Source organism: Ostrea edulis, chromosome 10, assembly GCF_947568905.1.
Source record: "Ostrea edulis chromosome 10, xbOstEdul1.1, whole genome shotgun sequence".
Classification (NCBI taxonomy): Eukaryota; Metazoa; Mollusca; class Bivalvia; order Ostreida; family Ostreidae; genus Ostrea; species Ostrea edulis.
Window position 1 is genome coordinate 29737125 of NC_079173.1, and position 27645 is coordinate 29764769.

The window sequence follows — 27645 nt, forward strand, 5'->3', positions numbered from 1 at the left end:
AAACAATGGTTGTTTTGATCTTTTTACAATTGATTTTAATCAAAGTAAACCTTCTTTCTACAGAGTGTTCATTAATCAGAACTAATTAAAAAAAACGCATGTTTGTTTTAATTCTTCAAAGTTTGGCCCAAAAATTTCAGGATCGAATAGTATTTTGAAATATTTGGCAAGTTTGTAAATTTCTGCAACACCAAACATATTTTTGTACTTGAATCGAATTACCTATTAAGAATAGATATAGTATTGATTTTATAAAGATACGTGCACTGTTCGTTATCTTCACCTTTCATGCATCAGAAGTACATTTGTAGGACCAGGTATACAGTGTTCTCTTTGATACGAATTCATTATGTATTCTAAAAATCCCGTATAAACCGGGATCGTCCAAATCATGTTCAATAAGATATATTCATAATTGCTTTGCAATGAAGTCGAATGTGGTAGAAAGACAACTTTTGTTTCATTTTATGCAAAATCCAATTATCTATCATACTAGGCTCTTAAAATCGTGAATTTGATCTAGGATATTCTGCGTCTTTGTATAATAAATCATTTATAACACCAATTTCAAGTTGATTTAGAAGATCAGCCCATCTGCTCCCCTTCAATCAATTTATAAATATGCAAAAACGAAAATAAACTGCGGTGAATGAGTTCACTGACCCACTTTTTCAACGATAGTTAACATTATTCACAAAAAGTATGAGAAAGTACAGAGAAAAATATTTCCAAGCGGTAGTGTGTTCCATCAACAGGAGTTATAATATACGTTTATAGATCACCGGCCCATCGGACGTCTACACCAGATTTAATTATAAACAGGTAGAACTGACCTGGTGTTGCAAAGCGTACTTTAATTTGAAAGTGAAAAATCACCCCCTCTGAATTGATTGATGAAAGAGGGGGAACATTTCGCATGAAATGAGGGCTTGTGTTGTTTATGAATAGGTTCATTAAAACCATTAAAGACAGAATTAACCGCGTATGTGATCTATCAAATCTATGGAGAAAAATCAAGATGTTCTTGGAAAGAAATTTGAATCAAAAGTTAGATTCAATGAAAAAGGAGGCGCCAATTCCGTCTTTTAAACAATGTATATTGTTTTTCGCAGCTACTAGTATATCTTCGTAATAATACTTGCCAGATTCTTGTGTAACCCCTTTGTACTTGACAACAATGTTTACTGTATATACAAAACTGTCTGGTCTACTACTAGACTCAGCTCAACACTAGTATATTGTTGTAGTGTTACTTTGAAAACACCCCATGTCTTTTGATAATTGCAACTCAGCCAGTTCGGTTCTTATCCCAACATATATTAAGTCGGTATTGCACATGACGACAAGATATGTCTTCTGGCCAAAGATACGTTTGTGTGGGAACCTTTGTTTACTTGATGCACCACATTGACATTGTATGATAGCTTGACTTTCATTTCAATGCCATTTGAAAGTTATGACTTCGTCGTAACAATGTTGTTGTACATACTTGCTAGACGACTTTCAGTGTTTGGTCACATCGTTGATGATAAATTTCGTGCCAACTTACTGTCATCACAACGTTCGTGTCTTGCATAAGGGATTCTTGTTTAGCTCCCATTAAATTCATTAATTTAATGAATCTTAGAGTTTTGGAACGACAAATAAAACTACTTTGCTGACGTAAAGAGACCTGGTTGATTTCTATTGAATATTGACAACTGAATCCAACGAAATGCATAATGATCACATTTTTTTATTGATCTAAACAACAAACCATTTATAAATAAAACGCCTAAGGAAAGAAAGAATGGGACATTTTAATGTTTAAAAAAAAAAAAGCATAAATTATAACAGTAAACCGAGACTATGAAATGGAATATTGTCATGGGATGCAGTCGTAAATCTTGACCTGAAATGCAGAATTAAAAGTATGAGGATATTTTGAATTTTACAATAAAATAAAATGATTTAATTACGTTCTTGATGCTGCTCGTTAAGTTTGAATGTATACAAAAGGGTTTACCATGTCCATATAACCATAGAATCCATCTTTATCATTGCAGCGACCAACCTGCATTGACTTCTGAGCAGGCGTCAGTCGACCTGAAATGACAGAACATGGTTTCGTTTTGATATGAAATAAATATATATTTGTTCACAATCTTAAGTTTGCCATAAATCAGAAATTTTACATAAAACAAGTAAAATCGTTCTATTGGAAGAAGAACATCCTCTATGCATTATTTTATGCATATATCCAAGAATACCTATCAGGTCATGCTTTGTACACATTTCAATATCACACATCTGCTTTTGAATGAGAAAAGTGAAGAAAACAAACTGATCAATCTCAGAAATCTTATAAAGAGTACAGAAGTAGACGTAAAGCAAACATTGACCCCTGAACACACCAGAGGTGGGATCAGGGCTAGTAAGCATTCCTTGTTGACCTGTCACACTCGCCGTCAGCTCTATATTTTGATCAGATATACTCCGTTTACCTGATCAAGATATAGAGCTCACGGTGGGTTTGACTGGTCGAAAGGGGGATGTTTACTCCTCATTGGCACCTTTTCCCACATCTGGTATATCCAGGGGTCGTGTTTGCCCAACTCTCTTTATTGTATTGCTTATAGGAGTTATGAGATTGATCACTATTCGTTATCTTCACCTTTCATAAACCAAGTAATACGTAGTCAAAATCGGTATACAGTCTACTCCATGTAAACTGAAGTCACATCTACTGTTATATAAATCCCCCACTAACATTATATATATAATTCAAGATATATTGAACTTTGGATGTAATGAACAATTCAAGTTGGTTCCCAGAATTTCAATGTATTGAGAGTAGACTGTATAAGGAAAGATATGCCACTCACCAGACAATATTGACAAGGTGTATTTACAGAGAATTTGAATCTTAGTTGTCAGTAGCCTACCTGTTTCATTAGTTATTTGATAAACCATAGCTACTGTACCTGTGAGGGTTGTGGAATTATTGAACTCGATAGCTTGTTTTTCGGTCCCCACCACACGCACTCTGGCTTTTAATCTCGATCCATCAAACATTAGTTCAACGTTATTCCAATCGTTTTTCTGAAGTAAAGGATGCAGTATGATAACGGTGATGTGAAACTAGATACATACATGTAACTTGAAATATATTCTAAATTGCAAGTTGAACATTATCTAATGAGTCTGCGATTTCCGGTGTAGATACTTCACAAACCTAATGAAAATAATATGTTGGGTTAAAAATACCAATTTTCAAACAATAAGGTATTTCAGATCGGCATTAAAATTCTACTTGCACCATAAGTTTACACGCAAGTTACTTCCCTTTGGTAATTTGACGTCATCAGAAACACTCATAGAGACACAGACGAAGGTAAAGCGCACACGAGTTTGTTTATCTTTGATAATAGTACAACGAATCAGTGATTAAATGTGTCTATTTTCAAAAGACCCAAAGTTTAGAAAAATGTGAAGGACATTGAAAAGAGAAGAAGAGTAAATTCTATGACTGACATTTTGTTAAAAAAACGTTTGCTATTAATATCAATCAGAAAGTGCCTATTGATATGGATGAAAAATATTCTATTCGATGTATTTACAGAGAAATAAATATAAAGCAGGTATATATAATCTTTTTTCTTTAAAACAGGGGATGTTCACAGCATAGCATTTACAAAAAATAACTCGATGTTTCCACGGGAACAGTAACCATATTTGCTTATCCTTCTGGTGATTCGAAAATATTAGGCGTAGACTTTGCTTAACTGGCTCAAATATGTAGGGTTGTATCTTTATTGAAAAGTTAATGTCTGGTATATCACAACTCTGTCGCTAGAATGTTTCATTTTACGGAAGCCGACAAGGGAATTCTTGCTTTGAAAAACGTTTTCTGATGTTGATTGAGTAGTTGGAGAACTGATTCTGTCGATTCTCATCAATTTAGGCGATTTTTAAACAAGGAATACACGAGGATTGAAATTTACACACACATGTTGGTTTCCCATTAAACACTATTTGATGCAATATCTTTTAAAAGTAAATCCATTTTCTGTGTATTTGACCTTTAAAAGCAATGACACATCCGTTCTTAAAACATACTTGTTAAATATAGTTTTTATGCGTCCCGTATTATGGTATGGCGTCGTCCGTCCGTCCGTCTGTCTGTCTGTCTGTCCCCGTCTGTCTGCTCCAGGATTTTACAACTTGGTACATTTGATCATTATGATGACAGGAAGATGCCTATTGTTTGACAAGGTCAGAAGTCAAATGTCAAGGTCGTAGTATTACTTCGTAGGAAAACCTTGTAGGCAGGATACAAACCGCTCCGTAAGCTCCAGGATATTGAAACTTGGTACATTCGATCACCATGATGAGAGGAAGATGTCTATTGTTTTTCAAGGTCAAAGATCAAGGTCACAGTATCACTTAGTAGGAAAACCTAGTAGGCAGAATACAAACTGAACTGTTGGGGCTACGACCATCAAACTTTGTGCACATACACTTTATGCCAAGTGGAGGATGCCTATTGTTTCTTAAGGTCAAGGTCATATTAGCAGGATACATAGCGATTCGTTGGGGGCAAGGACAATTAAAATTGGTACACATACATCTTATGCCAAGTGTAAATGTTACATAGAGAGTACATGAGAGTACATGATAGGTCTTGTTTTTTGATGCAAAGAAAATGTGTCACACCCTGATGATTGCTGATACTACAAATCATGGTGTAAGAAAAACACCTTATATTAGCTTTTCACGGACGTATTATGTACCGTTGGCAGTACTCTTGTTGTTAATGGGTCGAAGCTGTTGCCCTACATTACTTGGGTTTTCATAGTATACCCATTGAAATGTACCTTATAAGGTAAATTGATTACTTATTGTATCAAAATCTACCTTGGAAGATAAATATACCTTATAAAATAGTGAATATACGTTCAAAATCTATCGCATAGCATAAGTCAAATTAGCTGCAAAATTTATCAAAATGTACCTTAAAAAGTACATTCAAATATCTATCGAAGTCTACCTTATAAGGTAATTGCATCATCACTTGATCCGCTGCCCCGTCTTCCGTTGAAGCTAAAAATATGAGCTTGTTCATTTTCCGATTAAGAATAATTGCCACGGATGGAGACAAGTCTTTGTTAATTTCCGGAGAATTCCACCTGACTGAGTCAGTTTCACAGTTAGAAAACAACACCTGTGATTCCGGTCCTCTACTACCAGTGGAAAAAAATCTGAAGCGGGCAAGTAAAGTTTGAAGTGATTTTCCTGATAAATATGGACTAGATATTCGCGATGTTAGTCCATTGAAGCGTCCATACTGAGCTCCCTTTCTTGATTTCGTTATCTGTGTGTGTGTTGAGTCTATCCAGAGTCTACGAGGAGATTTGTTGACAATGGTATTTCCAGTGAAATCAACGAAAATCACGGGGTCGCATTCTGAAAAGAGAATTCAATATATTTCGTATTTAAAGGTTCATGCACACGATTTAGTATGGAAAACGAATCCTTGTATTTGATTTTTACATTAACCACTTGCATATTTCTGCATTTGGAAGCCACATTGTAATAGAGAATTTTTGACTGCATGAATTTCTATTTAAGGAATGAACGTAATTTTTATTTGTTTTATACGATATAAAGTAAGTTGGGACAGTTTACACATTATAAACCGCAAAGCGCTTTAAAAATTGCGTAAATTGTCTCAACTTACTTTATATCATATGAAACAAATAAACATTGCTTTCATTACTTATAATTTTATTTAGTAAACTGCGTTTGATATTATTTGATGAATAGTTCTAAAGAAAATATGAATTTCATATGACACGGATCAATATTGCAATAGCAAGAAAATGGAAACTGAACAGTCATACGTATTGTGACGTCATTCCTTTGACGTCATATAGCGGGACTAAAGCGCGACTTTGTTTATACTATATAAAGAATGTAAAATGAACCAATCAAATTGCGTATAAGTAAAATTAGATTATTATAGTATGAATATCATGAATACGTTAGAGAACCTTACTTTTCTTAGGTTTGACAACCACTGGGGCTTTCTTAGATTTCAATGGATTTCCACACACACATATGTCCTGTCTATAGACCAGGGGAGGAGCACAGTCCTGTTCCTGGTTGGCTCTTTCATTCCAATATTTGGTAGGTTTGCCTTTTATTGGACGCAAGAAGCATTCTGAGGGCGATAAAAATCGACGTCAAAGAATTAAATGTATTCATAACTCCATTGTACATTATTGTACAAGTTATCTATCAATGACTTAATCTATGAAGTCTTTATTATATGTATCACGATGACATGTTTCAAAATAGGATTTAACTACTACCTGTAGTTTGGAGAAGGCTTATATAGGCTGCAAGGCTGCTGCCTAATCCATTTATGTTTCATACATAATAAAATATTGTTTAAATTAAATTAACTACTACCCGTAATTGGTGACATCTCAACATAAGCGACAAAGTCTCAACGGGACGTAAAACAAACAGTCAAACCAAACAAACCGTATTTTGGAGCCTTTGTTGTAGCTAGGCCTGGGTTCTTGAACGTAGAGGAATCTACAGAACAGGGAATGACGCATGTTTCGTCAGACACACATTTCCCATACGTATCATCGTACGCAAACCCCTCGTCACAGCAGTGCGGTAAAGAGGTATTCTGCCACGAGCATTTATAGTAACTTCTACAATTAATACCACTCGGGTACGTCTCAAGGGGCTTCATCTTTCGGCATGGATCTAACAAACGACGGATCGCATACATTAGACACTTTATAGAAGGACAAAAACAATGTAGTAAAATGAAACACTTTGATATGGAAAGGTGAAGATAAAGAACAGTGATCAATCTCATGAAGGGGAAGATAGCAAACAGTGATTAATCTCACAACTCCTATAAGGATTACAAAACCATGAATAGGACAAACACGGAGCCCAGGATATATCAGATGTTGGATCAGGTGCCTAAGAAATGTAGGCATCCCCTGTCGATTGGTCATACCCGAGGATTTCTATTTTAACAATTACTATAGTCAAAACTTTGATATTTTCATTTATTATAAAAATCTATCAATATCGATAAAGGGATTTTTTCAATTTATGAATTTATGCGCAGGTGCAATGATTTTGTAGAGTTTTGAATTGGTTTAAAGACGCTTTGTGATTTTTGAAATAATCAATCTTATGTGAAAATGAGACGAAACAAAATCGATTTTCATCTACTAGTAAAATCTTTGGTTATATATGCAAACAAAGAAAATAAATCAAAATCTTAAACACTTTGATTTACAATAATAGATACCCTGATTCTGTTATCAAATGTAGTAAAATATTGATATTTTGATTTATCTAAAAAGTTATTGTATTAGTTAGTTATAAGAATTGTGTTTGCTAAATCCTACATGTATTTTTCTATTTTGTGAAGAAATAACACCTCATGAAGCACGATTGATTAAAATACCTTTCGATAAACATTGATTACACACCAAAGTAAATGTATGAAATACATAATTATTAATAATGATTGTTTACAGATATCAGAGAGTCTTATACAAGAATATAACGAGTACCTGATTCACATTGGACACTTGTCACCGAATCACAGTTGTTAATCATCGTGTTCCAGAAAGTTCCAAACGCACATCGAATTTTTGTACATTCACAAAGGCTGCCTGCTTGTGCAAAGCATGTTTCATAGTGAGTGCAATTCACAGGGCGGTAACAGGAGTCGGTATTCGTCCGACACTCGGCTGCACAGGTTAAATCTGAAAACACATAGATTATCTATCCTTTATAAGAGTTGTGAAGTTTTTGAGACATACTTAAATTTAGGTGGAAAGAATCCTCTTCCCCTCGGTCATTAGACAATGCTGAATACTTAAAGTTTAGAAATATTTCGATCGTCAAGTCCATTGAGCACATTACTAAATCCATTCCTTGAGTTGACTAATCAATATTGTCCCACCTTGTTCTTTGCCGCTGATAAAACCTCCTCCTCCGATACCGCCAATAATTCTATCTCTTTGAGGAGCCGGTGCTTCTTTGGTCTCTGGTTTAGAAAGCTTTTTTCCAATAGGTTTTTCCAGAACATTGGCAGAAGTTTTTGGATTGTTGCCAGAATCTGAATTGTTAAAAAAGCAGTCATTATTGGATTTCAATATCAGGAATTTAATTTGATATATAGTAAGCTCAAAGTATATATCTGGTTCACAGCATGTACATGTAACAGGAATCAGCGAACGTACAGCATCCGGCCGCACAGGTCCCCTCTGAAAAAATATCTATCAACCATAGAGCAATTCTTGTCATTTTTTTTTTTTTAGTCTTTTCCCTCAATCACTGACCAATCATTGAGCAATGGAGAGTACATTAAGAATTTAGAAAGATTTCAGCTATCAGGTGCATTTGCCAAATTACTGAATTTATTCTTTCAGTTAAGCACTGCAACTTGACTATATATTATGCTTTGTCCCTGCAAAAAACACCCTTCTCTGATACTGCCAATAAGTCAATCTCTTTTACCTGCCGGAACCATTTTGGTATTTAGCTTAGAAAACATTTTTATTAGTTTTCTTCTGAACAATAGGAATCGTTTTTGGATTGCTGCCAGAATCTGAATTGTTCAAATATTGCATTATTATACGTTACTTTTAGTTTTATGTTTAAATATTTCATTATTAAACTTTACTTTGAGAAAGTTTATGTTACGAAAAGAAAATATACAATCCGCAGCTCATTTAAGGCTATCCGAGAACACCAACAGGGCTGTAATAAATGTACCACTCTGCACTTCGCACCATATAACGTCACATTAAAAACTACGTCACAACGTACAGGTTCTTATAGCTGTCAAATTATTTTGTCGTTATTAATTACTGTTATCAAGTGATAACCTGTATACGTGTACAATTTTCTTGTCAAATGCTTGCTAAATAATTACATTGTATTCCTCTATAACAAATCACTCTCCATTTTTAATATATAGTATACACGAAGGTGATATTCGTATTACATTGTGACGTGGAAATCGCCACTAATTTGAATGACTGATGCGTTCAATATTTCACTTATGTGCATAAATAATCTCATTGTACATAAATGGTGGCAAACCTCAGGTGCAGCAGCTATATAATCAGCAATATGAATTTTCCTGAGATATAATCTAGATATCTTTATCTTTATGCGTTTGAAAAGTGCAGGGAGCAATTTCTGGCTTGTATTTCAACGGTATGGTATCTATAGGAATGTGGACAACTCCGGTAATTCGCTAATGACAATTGATATGCTGTTAAATTATATCATGTTTAGTTTGAGTATGCTTACAGGGGATATAACGAACAGTGATCAATCTCATAACTCCTATAAGCAATATAAAATACAAAGATGGGCAAACACGGACTCTTGGACACACCAAAGGTGGAATTAGGTGTCTAGGAGGAGTAAACATCCCCTGTCAACCGGTCACACCAATTGAAAATTGCTGCGGATGGAAGATACAACATATGGTTTTATTTCCGTAATCGAAATCTTGAAAATTGTGCAGGTTGTAGTGTCTTCAAATTGCTCCCTAGCAACTGAGGGAGGGATACAGCGTCCTTAGAAATATTAAGATAATTCGCTAAGAAAAACGGAGTAATTTCTAGTTCTGTGGAAAAAAATATATATGATACAATCATTCAGAATTGAGAGTGATATATCGAATCAGTGATAAGAAACTATGAACATTAATCAGATGGCAATTGTTTGAAAAAAGATCTCTATCGTAATGAAAATCAGCGAGAATGGATGTTAGAGATAGATGTATAGATAGCTATTTATAGCACTTGAATATTTCGCATTACTTGGTTTTGAAGGATTCAGGACGTCTGTAATGGATGAGAGTTTGGCATTTTCAGTCGTTGTTTTTCCTGTATTCTCTTTCTCAACAGGGACATCAAGTTTTGTATTTCCAGTTACTGTCTCTCCCACAGGAAGGTTATTTCCGGTATCTCCTGCTGCTGTTTCCTTTAATGTTTTCCCTGTTGTTTCTTCCTGTGCAAGAGATTTGTTTCCGGTGGCGACATCTACAATTGATGAGTTACTCTGATCTATAGAAATGACAACTACCGATTGATCGATGAACGGGTTTTTACCCATTTCCCCAGATGACACATTGTCTATAAGTGTGATCTGATTTGGAGATGTGCTTCCTTAAAACAAAAGATAATATTTGGTGAGATAAACATCTCTCACGAGACTTGTGGTGCAAAAGAAATCTTCGAGTACTGCCTGTGTTTCAGGTTCTCATGGTTTCATCAATAGATTGTGACCAGTTTTTTTGTTGTATGATAACGTTTAATTAAGTTTCACATGGTGTTATACATGTTACTTTAACATTAAAATGTTTATGGTGCGACCTTTGAGATGAGCGACAGTCCTTAACATCTTGCAATAGGACTTTAGACATTTAATCCGCCTATTAATTTAACGAGGGAAATATTACGCAGTTGATGGAAACAGTGATTGTGATGTCATATTTAGCTTCTTTTCTCCAAATCAAACAATTAATCAACAGTAACAATGCGTCCCAGAGCATGAGAAGACATGTCTACTGATGAATATGTGCTGTTATGTACCTTTTATAACTACAACTGGTAACCAGTAGCTCAGGGTGATTTCCGATAATTCCCGAGAGGTCCCGATTTTAATCCCGGCGACGCGTCAAACCTAAGAATCTAACATACGTAGTGATTGTTTCTGTGATTTGTGCCCGACATTAGAAGTGAAGGTCAATAGTCTTTCAGATATAAATTTTAAAACAGAGTGTCAGGGTAGACGTTTACGCGATCAAGGATCTTCACTGCTAAGATGTATAAATCCAAATTTGTGGTACTTCAGTTAAAGCTAACGAGGCAGTTAGATGTATATGCCAAATTCTTCAAAGCAATAATTAGCAAAAATATTTTGAATTACTATATACGTGTTTTTATCTACGAAGATGTAGCTCACCTGTCATGTTTCTTTGCGCATCACCAAATACGTCGGTATTGTTTCCACCAAATACATTAGACCCAGATTCTACAAAATGGAAATGCATGTATAAACAGCAAACATTATACACATACTTATATAAGTGAAAAAAGTTCTAATAACAGTTATCAAATTCTATGCAAAATAAGAACAAGAAAATAGGACATTCATGGACCCCTGGATAAACCAGATGTGGTTTAAGCATTCCCTGATGACCGGTCATATTCACCATGCGGCCTGTTTCTTGATAAAGTAAACGGGGTAATTCAGATGAAGGTAAACACGGACCGCTGGATACAACAGAAGTGCGATCAGGTGCCTAAGAGGAGTAAGTCTGTTGATTGATTATACCTGCCCTATGCCAAATAGTTTGATCAGGTAAATGAAGTAATCCATATTTGAAATCAGTATGTAAAGAACGGGCTAACAATTGCCATGAAACATGTCAGACAGCATTACACCTAATGACAGGTTGCATGTGGAAATGAAATCGTTGCTACAACTCTATATTAAACTAATATGATTAAAACTCCACATTTCGCAATACACGTTATACTCTAAGTTCCATTTCAAAAGACAAAATTCTTCAAGATGAAAAGGTGAAGATATCTAACAGTGATCAATCTCATAACTTCTATAAAGAATACAAAATCGATCGTAAGGGCAAACATGGAGCCCTGGATATATCAGAGGTAGGATTAGATGCCTAGGGGGAGTATGCATCTCCTGTTGACCTGTCAAAATCGCTGTGAGCCTTATATCTCGATCGATTAAGCGGAGTGATCTGTGGTCTAAATCTGTGTAAAGAACAGACTTACTTGGTTTGCAACACGTCAGAAACATGTAAGCCAGCAATTGACCAATTAATAGGTTGTATTGACAAACTGAATCGTTATAACGACCATATAATTTGCAAAAGGCGGACTTGCAACGATACTGCTAAAACTTCTGTAACATCAACTTGTTTGTCAGTAGTCTGCCTCGATTCAAAATTTGATCATACGCAGAACAAGCTCTTGCGTATCGAATCAGTTGAGATATGTAAACACCAAATGCAAGTGATAATAGAATATTGCTACATGAATATGGGAAGTTGACGATGGAGAAGCTAAAATTATCCTCTTTATCATAAAGTTGAGTTGTTAATTTGCCATAATATTTATTTTTATTAAAATATCTAAGTACGAAACAGATGTATAATACTTTGTCTTTTGTTTCGAGTTCAATGGGATAAATCGAATCGGCATAAAAATAATCATTGTTAATAGCTGAAACGTCGTCAAAATATCGAAATGTTGATTAGATGGCAACAGCAAGATATGTTTTCTTTTCATGTTAAAGGTGTTGAATAAATTTTGCCTTCTTAAGAATATAAAAAACAGGTCTATCTAATTATATCATCCACTCTGGATTAATAAACAAAGAATACTAGATGATGCGCAGTTTTATTCCAACACGATGTTTTAATAATTTTTTGATGAAGTGTGAAGTTCAATAAAGATCAAGTTCTGACGGCAATTGAAATGTCAAGATCTTTGAACATCGGAGCTTTTATAATAATTATTTTCAGCTATATGGACATTAACAGTAATGACATGTCCTATTGGAGTATAGTTGGAAGAACATGTATGATGATTTTGTATAGAATGGTCTATATCTAGGTACTGAAAAATGTTTATAATTAAAAACTTTGGATGCAATAGAGAAAGTATATTTGTAGGGTGTAGACTTGAGCTTAAACAATGGAAGACAAGACTGAACCATTTCATTCTCAAGAATATTGCTTATATAGATGGCATATGTTCGTATCTTCATAAATATTACATCAACAGACAGACAACAGACAATCAAGCCTACATCGTTACAAAGCAAGTCCATGCTTTTATTTTTCTTCATCCCTATAAGACTGAAATTTGTTATTAAGAATATTTTCTATCGCAGGTTATTTAAATCATCACATTTTATGGATGGTAATACTTCCGAATCGCACGCCAGTTTTCTCGCATATGAAAGGATACGTGTATGCTATATTTGTTTTTGTTGGTGTGAATAATGTCCATGACTACTCTTTTGTCTTTCTTATCAGGAAAATGTCCAAGTACAATCATACATAGTAAGATTTCTTTCTCCACTCTGCCAAAGATAACAAGTATTGTATTGTATACTTTACCAACTCTCTGTCCCTGGATTCCACTGAATACATCCAATTGTCCATTTCCCGATGGATCAACGCCCTCTAAAACAGAGACCTAAAGATGTTTACAAATATCTTATTCATGGTGATCATTACTTTGTGACATTAATCAAAGCAAATGTTCAAAATGAATAATATAATGATGACAGAAAATGCTTATGAAAGGTGAAGATAACGAACAGTGATCAATTTTTTTTTTTACATGGAACTCCTATAAGCAATGCAAAATAGAGACGCAAGTATATCACTAAGTATATATCAAATTCCGATTTTATTTTTATGCAAGTTTTAATTTTGCATAAAATAAACCATGTATTTATTAAGATCCAAAGAAATGTGGAATGTTATTCTGCTGTCGTGTAATTTCTGTATGATCAATATGAAAGTAAACTGATGACGTCATAACTATACATTGATTGATTGATGTTTTCCGCCACACTCAACAATTTTTCAGTTATCTGGTGGCGCCCAGTTTTTATTGGTGGAAGAGAGAACCCAAATACAATTAAATGTACCTGGGAAGAGACCACCGACCTTCCGAAAGTAAACTGGGAAACTTTCTCACTTACCGGCGCGAGAGGGATTCGAACCCGCGCCGACAAAGGTGAGAGGCCGTGTGATTTTGAGCGTGATGCTCTAACCACTCGGCTACAGAGGCCCCAACTATACATTGAGTAACGTTGACACAAGTAAAGAATTTGTTAAAGTGTGCTGTGTAAATATCGACCAAATGTGAAGTACTTGAAATATATGACATAGGATATATGGGATATATAAGTGAAACGCTGAGAATGTTTTGATATGAAGGCATGTTGATTTCAATACCTGTAACAGTGTTTACTGCAACAACAGTTTCTGCTGATCCAGTACCGAATCCATTGCTAGCTTTGCATGAGTAAATTCCTTCATCACGGATATCTGTGGTCTTTATCACAAGCTCACTGAACCTGGACCCGGGACCAGTAGTTTTTTGATATCGTTCATCTGCTGGTAATGGTTCACCATTTTTCATCCAAGTGACTGCCTGAATTGGCGAGTTTGGGGAATCCACAAAACATAGAATTGTGACTTCCTGTCCTGGATTTACATTGTATGGATTTTGGGAAAAACTGATCACAGGTAGATCGTACTCTGCATTAAAAACAAAACGTGATGAATGACTATTCAATCTGTACGGATACAATGGTTTATAAATGATGACAAATACCAGACAATAGATAATATGTCTTACAGTGTGACCGTCTTTGAGGACGAAACAAACAATATTGGCATTAGTATCTAAATCCATAACAGGACAAACAAATATTTCGAAATATTAGCACCTAACGTGTGAGGACAGAGTTCAATCAAATCATTCTAACTTTAGACATTTTTGATACGCCTATTCATTGAACGCAGGGAACTCTATGCAACTGATGTAAATAGTACATTGTGACGTCATATTCAGCATCGGTGTTTAGCAAATACACAAACATAGGAGACATTTTACAATCGGGTTAATCAAGGAGTGATTATATATGATTAAGAAAATAAGATTTACATGCCTTTACGGATTTTATGCAACATCTCAGAAGGATGTGAACTTGGGTACACGAGATTCAAAGTGGAGAAATACACGTCCACGCGCTAGTATTCGAATCGACGCCATTGGGACCGAAATTTTCAAGTTCCATAGGTATGGTTTAATTTTTCATTAGTTTTCTATGTTTTTCTTTTAAACATGTATATGCATGTTACCTATAGGGAGAGCTCCGCTCTCGCGGCTCTTCGGGCCGTTAGAGGGCTTCGCCCTCTACAATGTATAACATAATTGGAATTTAAGTAAAATATATAATAAACAAGGCTGATACGGGATTCTAAGATTGTACATGACAGTAAATTACCATCGCGTATCTATCATTTCTCGTAACCAGTGAATTAACTAGCACATCAGCCCAATAATGTTTGAAGAAGGCATATACTAAATGAATTACGGTGAAAAAGAAAAATATTACAACCAGAGTGAAAATAAATGTTGGGCAAAAATAGCGGTATGGAAACAATGATAGGAAAGTATCGATTTCGATCCTATGGAAATATTTTCAAGAATAATTGTTCAAAATGAAACTCAGAGTGTGCATTTATTTCAAAGATAACTATTTACAGTACGCAAATATTTTCATCACTTGGTTTGGAAGAATTCAGGATGTCTGTATCAGATGGCCGTTTTCTGTTTTCAGTGACTGTTTCACTTCTTTGGTTTTAGTTCACTTTTTTATCTCCACTTACTGCCTATACTACATTGGTATGAATTGTGGTATTACCTGCTGTTGTGTCTGCTACAGGGGTGTTATTTCCGGTATCTCCTGCTGCTGTTTCCTTTACAGGGGGATTTTCAGCAGCATTTCCAGTTAATGTTTTTCCAGCTGTTTCTTCAATGACAGGAGATTTCTTTCCAGTGGCGACATCTATATTTGGTGACTTACCCTCATCTAGAGAACCGATACCAACCACCGATTCATCAATGAGGGGTGTGTTAACCAATCCCCCAGAGGCCAAATTATCGACAGGTGTGAGCAGATCGGGAGAGGACAGGCTTCCTTGGACACAAAATAATATTTGGTAAGATTAGTACGAAAGATGGAGAAAACGAACGGTGATCAATCTCAACTCCTTTCAAGGCTTTCGGACAACACGGAGCTCCAGTGTCGCGATAGGCGTTATAACAATAAACAACGATATTAGCAATACTAAGTTCAAATGGTGTCATGTTTTTTATACATAGGTCAAACTTCGTGACACTTCACTTAACGCTGTTGAGGTATTGACATGAGCAACCAAGATTTATACGCGGGCATGCTAAGACAGGTCATAAAAACCATTGCCAGGATAAGATCTGCGAAACAATGTGATGTCAGGTTTGAAATAAGCACATCACTAATTATAGATATCTGATTATCATTTGATGTTCTTGAGAGTTTCATTCATACATAAAATAAACCATATAGCTACTAAGATCGAAAGAAATACGAAATGTTATACCGTCTTGTAATTTGTGTCGGATTAATATAAAAGTAAACTGATGACGTCATAATTATACATCGAGTGATGATGACACATGTAAAGGTGTTTCAGGTATATGCCATGGAATATATATGTGGAACACTGTGAAATTATCGATATACATGTATTATGAATTATATGATCATTTTAATCATTGAGAAATTTGTTCAACGAAAAAAAAAAGAAGATTCCATTTAGCATGTCGGTCCGATTTTCCTGTGTCATACACCAAAACAAAGGTGTAAAAGTATAACACTACGCTGCATACTTGCATAGCTTTTTATACACAAGGTGATAAACTTCAGATGCATACTTGGTCTGTTTACATCAGTCCTGTGATGAAGTCATACGGAAGCGCATATTTGTCACGTTATTATGATGAAAATATTCTCATGTAAAAATCCGAAATAGATTTAAAGGATTAGTAGCTTCCTGTCTTTACCCGCGTACATGTTAGCATGATCAAAAATGATTTGAGATGGTCAAACATGGTCATGTCTGATAAAATAAGACTCATTTCTTTGATTAATATATATTGTTCAGTCCTGTGTAAGCATCTTTTGAGATAAGTATCCTTCAAAAAAAATTATCAGGGAAAGGGGAAATATTGTGCATATTTGTTTTCATCTTTGAAGATGTGGCTTACCTGTCATGCCTCCTTGTGCATCACCGAACACGTTGATGTTTCTTTCATCAAATACATTAGACCCGGATTCTACAATATTGATATGCATGTATCAACAAATGTTACAATATAATACTGCAAACATTATAAATGTACTTACGATGTAAAAAGCTGAAATTAACGAGTGATGAATATCAAATCCTATAAAGAATACCAAATTACTAGTAGGGCAAACACAGACCATAGTGGAAACTGTGCCCAGGAGGAGTAATTATCCTCTGTTGACCAGTAACAACTACCGTGATTCATATATTTTTAACAGGAAAATGAAATTATTCTTGGTCAAATCAAAATGTAAATGAACAGCCCAACAATTGGTATGAAACACATCAGAAAGCATTAAACCTAATGACAGGCTTTATTTGCAAATTAGATCATGAGAATGGCCATACAATTTGTAAAATATTTGTTTTAAAAGAAATTATTGAAACCCCTGAAACATCAACTTGTCAGTATCATGTCTCAATTTAAAAACTGATCATACGGAGAACATGCTCCTGAGTATTGAATCACGTGAGATACATAAACACCATATGTAGGTGATAATAGAATATTGCTAAATAAATATGGGAAGTTGACGATATAGATCCTGAAGTGATTCTGTCATAAAGTTAATTTATTAGTTTACCTATAACGTCTTTGCTCAATAAAATATACAAATATGAAACAGATGTGGAAGACACTGACGCGTCTTATATTTACAGATTTTCATTGAGGAACTTTAGCATCTTATCAATATCAACTTCGGAGTACTTGTAGGTAGAACTAGAGTACTGTTTAACAAAGTGATCTTTTGGATCAGTGATCACAAAATTTCAATATTTATGAGTTATTTATGATGCTAAAAAGCCCCAATCGTGAAGAATGGTGGTGAAAGATCCAAATGTACTAAAATTTAGAATCTACATTCCACATTTCATTCTTAAAACTTCTCGCATATGTTGTAGCACAGTGCGTTTGAAATTTCTATTTCACAGCAGTGAATATTTCCGCAATGAGTAAAGGAAGGTGTTTGACAGAATATTTACTGCATCCTGCAAAAAATCTCTGCAAAGGATTTTGTGAAGTTTTGAATCCAGTATCGGTAGGTAATTCACAATCATTGTTCCCATTAATTGAGTTTAAAACTGAAACTAGATGTTGAAGAATTTCGTCTTTGAAATGGGAACTTGAGGTATAATTTGAATAATCATATGTGTAATTAAAGCAAAGGCCGTTCAAAATACTGTTGTAATAATGAACCTTATAAACAAAAACAACGTTTTAAAAGCTTTGTCAGCTGGAAAAATAGATGTTCTATATGTAGCCTATCTAATTCATTCATAACGTATGCTTTATCAAACACAGAAAGATAGATGGCATGCATTTTTATTCTAACGTGACTGATACGAGATTTTAAGAATCTTTTTGTACTTATTCAAAAAGACGGTTAAGTTATCCCATAATCTGGTCTAATCTTTGACAGAATTCATAATAGAAATGTTTGCTTTTTTAAACAGTGTTCCGTTTCAGAATGTAGTTATCCTATCTCTTAGGACCGACTGACCCATGTCCAACTGCTGTTCACATGGAACCCTTCATTTCAGTCTTCAAAGTTCTCGTTTGATTATTTGCCACTACCACCAAGATCTGCACATGCAACAGTTCCATCGCTTGACTCTATCAATTTTAGACTATTTAGAATAAGTGATGTTTTTTTTTAAAAAAAAACTAAATCGATATCAGCTATAATAGCATGCTCACTTTGGCTATAGATAAAAGAACAAGAACACGTGGGATGCTCTTTTGTAAGATGGTATATATCTAAACACTGTAAAGATTATTTGGAATTTAAAAACTTTGGATGCAATAGTAGAAGTATATATTGTAGGGTGTAGATTTGAGCTTGAAATACAATTGTAATGAATAACTGAATTTTATTTAACCAAAATGTTGCTTATGTAAATGGTATGCTTAGCTACTGTGGTAAAAGTTGTAAAATTTGTTTCACCACTTTGCAAATATGACCAGTATCGTATTTTTACTTTACCGATTCTCTGTCCTTGGATTCCACTAAACACATCAAACTGACCATTTCCGAATGAATCAACACTCTCTGAAACAGAGAAATAATGATTACCAATAACATAATGGTCATCATTACTTTGTCATGAAAGGTGAAGATAGCCAACAGTGATCAATCTCATAAATCCCATAAGCCATACAAAATTGATAGTTGGACAAACACGGACCCCAGGACACACCAGAGGTGGGATCAGGTACCTAGGAGGAGTAAGCATCCCCTGTCGACCGGTCACACCCGTCATGAGCCCTCTATCTTGACCAGGTAAACTGAGTTATCCGTAGTCAAAAGTCAATGTGCCACGAACACGATATCATTTAATCCAAAGAATCAAAATGATTTTAAAATATCATAATGGCTGAAAATAATCTATATTCTATTAGAAAATTGATTGAATGCCTAATGTATGGAACAGAAAGACGATTATATTTTGATACCGCATATGCGTATTTGAATATGTGATACATACAGTTATTTCGTTTTATGATCATTTGAAAATGTTCGGTGGCTATAAAGAGAATTATTTTATATCTATTAAAATATATTCAAAGGTTTCAGATACATTTAAATTGATTTACAAATATACTTTCACGCAACAAAGAAGATGGATACGAGGCATATTCAATACCTGTGACAGTCGTTACTGCAACAACAGTTTCTGCTGATCCAATACCGAATTCATTACTAGCTTTGCATGTATAAATTCCTTCATCACGGATATCTGTGGTCTTTATCACAAGCTCACTGAACCTGGACCCGGGACCAGTAGTCATTTGATATCGTTCATCAGCTGTTAATGGTTCACCATTTTTCATCCAAGTGACTTCCTGAATTGGCGAGTTTGGGGAATCCACAAAACATAGAATTGTGACTTCATGTCCTGGATTTACATTGTATGGATTTTGGGAAAAACTTATCAGAGGTAGATCGTACTCTGCATTAAAAACAAAACGTGATAAAGGAGTGTCCAAAAGGTAAAAAAAACCACCGGATATATTATTTTATAAATGATGAAATGAAAATCAGACAATATATAAATTAAGGATTATCTCCCTCATGCATAGCTCTTATCCTTGGACGAATTTGACTCCCACTTTTTTTGGCACGCTGGTTTTGGCTATATTTAGCTCTAAAACTTCATAGTTATTTCGGATTTCAAACATTTCGGTTGAGCATCACTGAAGAGACATTATTTGTGGAAATGCGCATCTGGTGCATCAAAATTGGTACCGTATAAGTTTTACAATATATATAAAAATGAAGTAATAGATGAAATATATCATGACTAAAAATGTTACATGATGCTTAAATTCAATATTATAGTAAATACACATAGAGTAACCATTGACTTTTGTAACCAGTAATAATGATTTGTAAATCAACCAAATAATGCGCACAAAGGGTGTTTATATGTACGGTATCAATCAATCAAAATATGAAACAGTGATGATTAGGACTGTATGACATTTCAATAACTTTTGTTATCAATGAGTTGCAATAATCTGTTATTCTTGAAATTATTCACGCGTTACAAAAATTACCAAGTAGATATGAAAATCATTAGTTCGTTCTCAGAGGCATGTTTTGGAATATACATGCTGTAAGTTTGCCATGTGGTACAAGCTTGTAATGCAGTATACAAATGACATCGGATACCTAACTGCAAACCAAAATGGATGAGGCATTTCATATTAGAAACTATACATTCCGTATAAAGGGATACATACGCGAGAATATCAAGATTTTAAATTGACATGTGAAGTTGACACCCTCTCATGAGTTGTCAGTTATGCAGATATTGTTCTAGTTCTCATCATCGAAATGCACAAAAAGATTATACGAAATTTCAAACTCAACATTATAAACCTATGTGCATTTTGCAGTAGAATTTTCAAAACTAAATCTTTACCGTTTGTGTGCTCACAAAGATATATATCGTTATTTGATTTAAATGTTAGAGCTGAGCAAATTCACTAAAGAAATATTACAATAAGCAGCTTTCAAAACACGTGTATTTTGGCAAACGTATTGGACAATATCAAGAGGCCTAGAAAGGAAAAGGATATATTTGATTTTATTTGATGCATTTATATCATATGTGACCGGTCGACAGGGGATGCTTACTCCTCCTAGGCGCCTGATCCCACCTCTGGTGTGTCCGGGGATCCGTGTTTGCCCAACTATCTATTTTGTTTTGCTTATAGGAGTTATGAGATTGAACACTGTTCGTTATCTTCGCCTTTCATATTCATGCCATTTTAGTAAGTATGTTATTAAAATCGAGGTTTTGGGTGTTATATTTGTTTTTGTCTACGGTGTACGACAATTGTAGTTGTACCTGTAATATTCGCATCGATATTGGCAAAATACTAATGTATATTCTAACAACATAACCATTTTGAAACGGGGTCGTCACTATGTACATAACAACCAAAACACATATTTATTTCATTTCATTTACTTCATTTCTGATTTATTGGCTTACTAAACAAGCTTGAAAAGCTTGAAGTTATTTGTTTGATTCAATGAGATGTAAAGCTTTAATTGCTTATGTATTTACAAGTCTTTGTCCAGGAAATACCGGTATATTCCATACGTAGGTGAAAATAGCGAATAGGTGATCAATCTCATAACTCCTATAACGAATACAAGATTAAGAGCTAGACAAACACGTATCCTGGTTACACCAGCAATGGGATTAGGTGTAGAGGACATCAAAACTCAATATTCTGTGATTCTAAAATAGTTTATTTTAATTATCATGTATAGGGCAGAAGTGTCTTTCTTGGTTTTGACAGAGGACTGGTATTTATTTAGCCGTTTGCGTGGGTCTGTTGCTTTTCCTACATGCGTTATTGTATTGTTTCGGGTAGACATCGCAACTGGTGGAAAAAATGCAGTTAGTTGGTTTGCATGACCCCCCCCCCCCCAATATTTCTCCTTTTATTTGTAATGCAATGTACATTCAGAACTGCTAGAATAAATATACTAGTATTACAATTTGTTCATAATGCGAAAGTAAAGTTATATATATATTTCATGTAAATGCCAGAATTCGCACGCTAAGTATTGTATAGTACTTTCGAATGTATTTTTCGTTTCCTTGACCCAATTTTCAACAAGATTTTAAAAAAGAAGTTCAAAACATGGGATTCATGCATCACAATGCTTATTTGAGTCACATTGACGCTGGTAGTCCTCTGGTAATGTAGAACAGATTCTAGTTTATTCAAATCATGGCCCTGGAGATCTGGTGGAATGACGGTAGGGGATCAAAATTTTATATGGATATTCTAATCTTTCAAGGAAAAGCTTAGATATTTATTTCTCCTAGGCATCTGATCCCACCTTTGGTATGCCCTGGGTCCGTGTTTGTCATTGTCTTAAGTATTCTTTATAAGATTTATGAGGTTAATCACTGTTCGTTATCTTCACTTGTTCTTTAAATGGTCTCATCTTCGCCATTTATTAATTCTCACAATATCTCGCTTTGAAAGGGGAGATAGCCTTTCATTGACGCAAACATGAATACCCCTAATTCAAGAATATTATGTGCCAAAGTTGGTTGCAATTGGCCCAATGCTTCTGGAGAAGATGAAATCGTGAATAGTTTTCAAAGTCTACAACACCAAGGACGACATCGATACCGACAGATAACGTATACATTTTGATAAGAAAAACTCACGAGTCTTTGACTCTGGTGAGCTGAAACACAATGTGTTTAAGATAGTCAAAATGCTAACAATTTAGAAGTTTGGATATTTCGCGGGATTGGAAACTGGTCGTATTTGACTTGTACGCATGTCTGCGTTGATAGTACCTAGTGGACGACATGTCAGTTTGATCGCTTGTCAACAGAATTACCACTGGGTTGCTTTAAAAGTCTACATAAAAATGTAGATGTTTCACGGGCTCCTATCTTAGTTTAAAACAAGGACTTTAGTTTGAACCATTAAGAAGTTATAGTACCTTACCTTGTGCGTTCAGCAGAAATATACTGCTGATATAAATGAGACATTGGAGCATATGAATCAAAGTCCCTGAAAAAAAATTTAAAACATAGAGATAGAATGCTAAGAACTTTCAAATACCTCTGTGGTCAAAATTTCATAGTGTTTAAACGACGACCCATTTTAAGGAACATGTGTACGAAATTCAAAAATGATACAATGTCGTATAAATCACCTGGAACTTACCTTTCAATGAATGTTTGTCCATTTTTTTCTATGGCTTTGTAAAAAAGGTTCCTGGAATTTACTACCGTTTAGTCGTTTATTTCTGTGCTACTTGAATTATTAAATGTAGGGATGTGCGTAATTAATATATAATTTCCCTGTCATTTGGCCGCAAGCAATCGTTTGTCAGATTTGTAATTTTCAATGACAATTCAGTAAAGTTTTCATCGTGGCTCATAAAACGATGATTAATCTCCATTTCCAATCTGTGTTTTGTTATTCTAAAAACAGGACAAATTGTGTTTTTCGCAAATCTGTTAGCTGACAGTCAAAATGACGTGTTTCAGTTTGTTTTGTTTTTTACAAAATATTATGGGTGTGGCACCGACGCTCTGAGATACTGGTGACATGTTTTCTGGTGTGAATAATTTAGATAATTAAAGGGTGTTATACTGTCTCAAATTTACCATACGTGTCACCTTCCGACTCAAAACATGCTTTTTAGATCAATGCATGGGCCACTCCTAGCATACTATTAGGGTTACTGAGAAGATTGCCACGCTTGGCCTGCATAATAAAATCATATTGAACGGAATTTTTTCATGAAAGAAAATTTAAATATTAAGTAAATCAATCAGAAAGATTCTATATTTTATTATTTTAATTAGGAAAACGGACCAAATGCCAGTAGCACACGTTGACAAATGTCATATCATACAGGTTAGTTTGATGCCTATGTAATTTCTTTGTTAATTAGTGCAATTAAAAGAACAAAAAGTAATATTTGAATTATCACGGTTGGTCTGAGTTGAGACGTTCTACGTAAAGGGCATATGAACTGTTGATGGAAACTAGCAATTTACGGATTTTCCGACAACAAATACCCACGTCACTCCAGCCAAAGATTTGGGTTTAGTGAGTATCGAAAAATTGCTAATGTTTTTCTACCTTTGATTAGATAAAATAATTGGACAAAATCGTAAAAACAAATTGGCATATAATACTTAGTTTGAAGAATTTAAGGACATTGACACAGATTATAGTGTCATAACACAAAGACATATGACGTCATAATGAGGGACATATAGTGAACATTCAATCCATCTGATGATTTTCGAGTTCGTAACCCATAATCAATGATTTTGGGAAATTTACATGACCCTCGGTGAACCCATCCCTCTGAATACTGCTATTTTACAATTAATGCAATTTTTTCACCAAAAACACAATTTTAAGGGAATATTAGCTGTCAACTGAGGCGTAAACCCCCTCCCCCCAAATTCTGAAACGCAATTAATAGGGACTGATTCATGATCCCCCCCCCCCAATTTTGTTTTTCATTTTTAATTATCAAAATCTACGGTGTAATGTGTTTAAAATGTTTCAGAAAATAATTAAGGTTATTCATCATGACAGAAGTCATTATAGAGTTTATTATTTGTTGTGTAAACAAAGATTGAGGTATGTCATTGTTCATAAAGTTTAAAATATATGGTTATCGATATAAGTTTATAATATATATCAAATCGTTAGGTAAAATATGCCATTTAAAAGTTAAAAGTTGTGTCTGTGGAAAATTAGGATGCTTAGGATTACAAAATTAACATTTCACTAGTGTGCTTGTAAACATAAACTAGGCTCGAGTCTTGTTTAGATAACACAGATTTAATGCTTGAATATTGTTCTTATCCTTGCATTAGGAAAGTTCAAATTCTGGTTGGCAATTCTAAATGAATTATATTTTTAATGTTGAATATCAAAATTGAAAAATATGCATTTAAGAAAAACATGAACCAGTCCCTTTTGAATGCTGGAATGTGTTATAGAATAAAGAAATATAAATCTGAGATTGAAAAATCAATCGAATCTTATAAAAAAATAGACAAAATATTTCTGCAATGAAATTATTACCCAGCGATATCAATTTGCAGTATGTTTGTATTGAATCATACGTCATCACTGTGCAGATTCTATTTGACCTCATGTATCCAAGATGAAAAGATGAAGATAACGAACAGTGATTAATTTGATAAATGTTGTAAGGAAAACGAACTTTAGAGTTGCACAGATACAAACTCCTGGATATACCAGAGGTACGAGCAGGTGTCTAGGAAGAGTAAGCATTCCCTGTTGACCGGTACCATTCACCGTGAGCCGTATATCTCGATCTGGTAAACAGAGTTATTCCCAGTCAAAATCAGTGTGTAAAGAAGTCCTAACAACTGGTATCAAACACGTCAGACAGCATTTGACCCAATGATAGGTTATATTGACAAACTTGATCGTTATAATACCCATAACATTTGCGAAATGCTGACCTTAAACGCGACTGTTGATACCCCTGTAACATCAACTTGTTTGTCAGTAGCCTGCCTCGATTTAAAAGCTGATCATACGTAGAACTAGGTCTTGCGAAACGAATCAGTTGAGAGACATAAACACGTGCAGTTGATAATGGAATATTGCTGCATGAACGCAGGAACAATCGAGAAGCCAAACCCATCCCGCCTGTCACAAAGCTGATCTGCTAATTCGCCGTTGATATATATATATTTAATAAAATATTTAAGTACGAAGCAGACGCGGAAGATCACGTGGTGCTCCTATCTTGAGTCCACCGGAACACATTGAACCGACACACGAACAAAACGTCACCGACACATCCAAATGCCGAGCTGAGGATAACAGGAAGATATTCCTTATTTTCATGTAGAAGCTTATGAACAAACTCTTTTAAATAAATTATGCCTCGTAAGAATATTAGAACAGGTCAGGCAGCAAAGGAGTATAACTTGTACCCACGGAAATTCCGTTGAAAGCGTTGGAACCAAGCCTCCTTTTAATATCAACCTCAAAGTACTAGTGCATAGAATCAGAGTGGTGTTCAACAAAGTAATTTTTTGAATGACTTATAACTAGATATAGATATTTTACTGAAGAAGCATATGTCTATGATGTCAAAATGTCTAGTCTTTAATTTATCGTGAAGAATGGTCATGTATAGTGTTGAAAAGTCATACGTTTTTTATGTGGTTGATTTGAGAAAAGTTTTGCAATTTCAAATTTGTCAACAGTTCTTCAGAATTTTTTGTTTTAGAATCCACAATATATTTTCGTGAGGAGCAAAGAAAGGTATTAGATTTTATTGCTTAGCATCCAAGACAGATATTTCTTTAAAATAATTATGTTACTATTCATAGCTTGATCACTTTAGTCTGGTCACATGATGTTAAGGAGGGAAAATTTCTATTGAGGACAAGTTTTCTTATTTTCATGCCCAAGCGGTATTGAAGGGGTTCTGTGAAAATTTGTCAGAGTAGTTTGTCCTCAGATTGTTGATTTTCTGGATGAATTTTCATTTTATTGTCAGTTTAGTGTTAAAACGTAGGACACAATATTTCTTTATTTTCTCTACTTCATCTTGTCTGAGTGACTTCTGGATTGACAATGAAAGAGAATGGTCTTTGTAAGTTTGCACGAATGATATAAATAAATGATATATAGCATAATATTATTAGATAATTAAATAAGAGGCCTCTGCTGGTGTACTGTTAGTCCCCGGGGGTCTCTACAGCCAAGTAGCTAAGTACTTCATTACTAGCTTGAAAATACAGATGTATATTGAATTGCTGTGATAAAATTTAGAAATTCATTTCAAAATCAAGGATTATCTCCCTCATGCATAGCTCTGATCCTTAGACGAATTCGACTCCAGTCTTTGGCACTCTGTTTTTCATTTTAGTTCTGACAAGTTTATTGTTATTTCGGATTTCCAATATTTCGGCTTGAGCATCACTGAAGAGACATTATTTGTCGAAATGCGAATCTGGTGCATCAAAATTGGTACCTCATAAGTTTTACATTCAAATGAATGCGTTTTAAGTTTTTGAAGAGAGAATTAATACATTGCATCTATAAAGTTTAAAATGTATAAATTCTTAAGGTGGAATGCTATACCAGAGAAATTTGATGTAGATGAAAAGTGGAGGTTATGTACAATAATATTTTGAAATTTTCTTTAATTTGTCAGAAAGTACAGTTTTATTAGAAAGTAATCTGAAAAAAATCTAAAACCCCTGCTGGACTCAAACCCGCGATCTACAGTTCAGTAGTCAATATGCTAACCTAATGCTCTACTCATTTAAGTATTCAAATCCAAAAGGAATTAACTGATATTGCTGATATTAATGTTTTCATCTATGATTTAAAGAAAGTCTGTGCAGAGTACCTCCTTAAGAGTAAATATTCAATGATGTTGTAAATTATTTCTCTGTATTAAAGACATATTTTAATTACAATAAAGTAGGAGACATATTATTCATATGCACCTACCATTTCACCTCGTGAGAGGTAAGGTAAGTTTAATTGTAAAAGTGTTCAAGTTTTGTTATAAATCCAGTCTTACACGTGCGAGTGGTTAGAACACATACAGTCAGTTTCCTTTTTGTTCAGTTTT

The 27645-nt window shown here is 34.5% G+C and overlaps 1 protein-coding gene across 3 annotated transcripts; it reads right to left on the minus strand.

Annotated features, from left to right (window-relative positions):
* Positions 1-1719: 1719 nt before the first annotated feature.
* On the minus strand, positions 1720-23390 carry LOC125665730 (uncharacterized). Of its 3 annotated transcripts, XM_048898527.2 has the most exons (18): positions 23211-23390; positions 22989-23054; positions 19643-19948; positions 18982-19047; positions 16914-16982; positions 15529-15804; positions 14051-14356; positions 13202-13267; positions 11011-11079; positions 9864-10085; positions 7988-8143; positions 7593-7787; positions 6529-6762; positions 6038-6202; positions 5030-5445; positions 2964-3081; positions 2006-2085; positions 1720-1891 (listed from the first exon to the last, which is right to left on the minus strand). In XM_048898527.2, exons 1-18 carry the CDS (start codon positions 23230-23232, stop codon positions 1865-1867), a joined length of 2859 nt encoding a protein of 952 aa, XP_048754484.2. In that variant the 5' UTR covers positions 23233-23390; the 3' UTR covers positions 1720-1864. The 3 variants fall into 3 exon arrangements, with proteins under 3 accessions (XP_048754484.2, XP_048754485.2, XP_048754486.2); XM_048898528.2 differs by lacking the exon at positions 19643-19948 and having other exon boundaries at positions 23211-23359; XM_048898529.2 differs by lacking the exons at positions 18982-19047; positions 19643-19948 and having other exon boundaries at positions 23211-23359.
* Positions 23391-27645: the final 4255 nt, after the last annotated feature.

Bases quoted from the DNA above. Each gene is read 5' to 3' on its own strand.
- LOC125665730 (XM_048898527.2), bottom strand. From the start codon at position 23,232: ATGGACAAACATTCATTGAAAG. The intron at 8,144-9,863 runs GTAATGCGAAAT...TTAACAATTCAG, and splicing joins CCTGAATCCTTCAAAACCAA to ATTCTGGCAACAATCCAAAA. The intron at 5,446-6,037 runs GTAAGGTTCTCT...TTCTCTTTTCAG, and splicing joins GGTTGTCAAACCTAAGAAAA to AATGCGACCCCGTGATTTTC.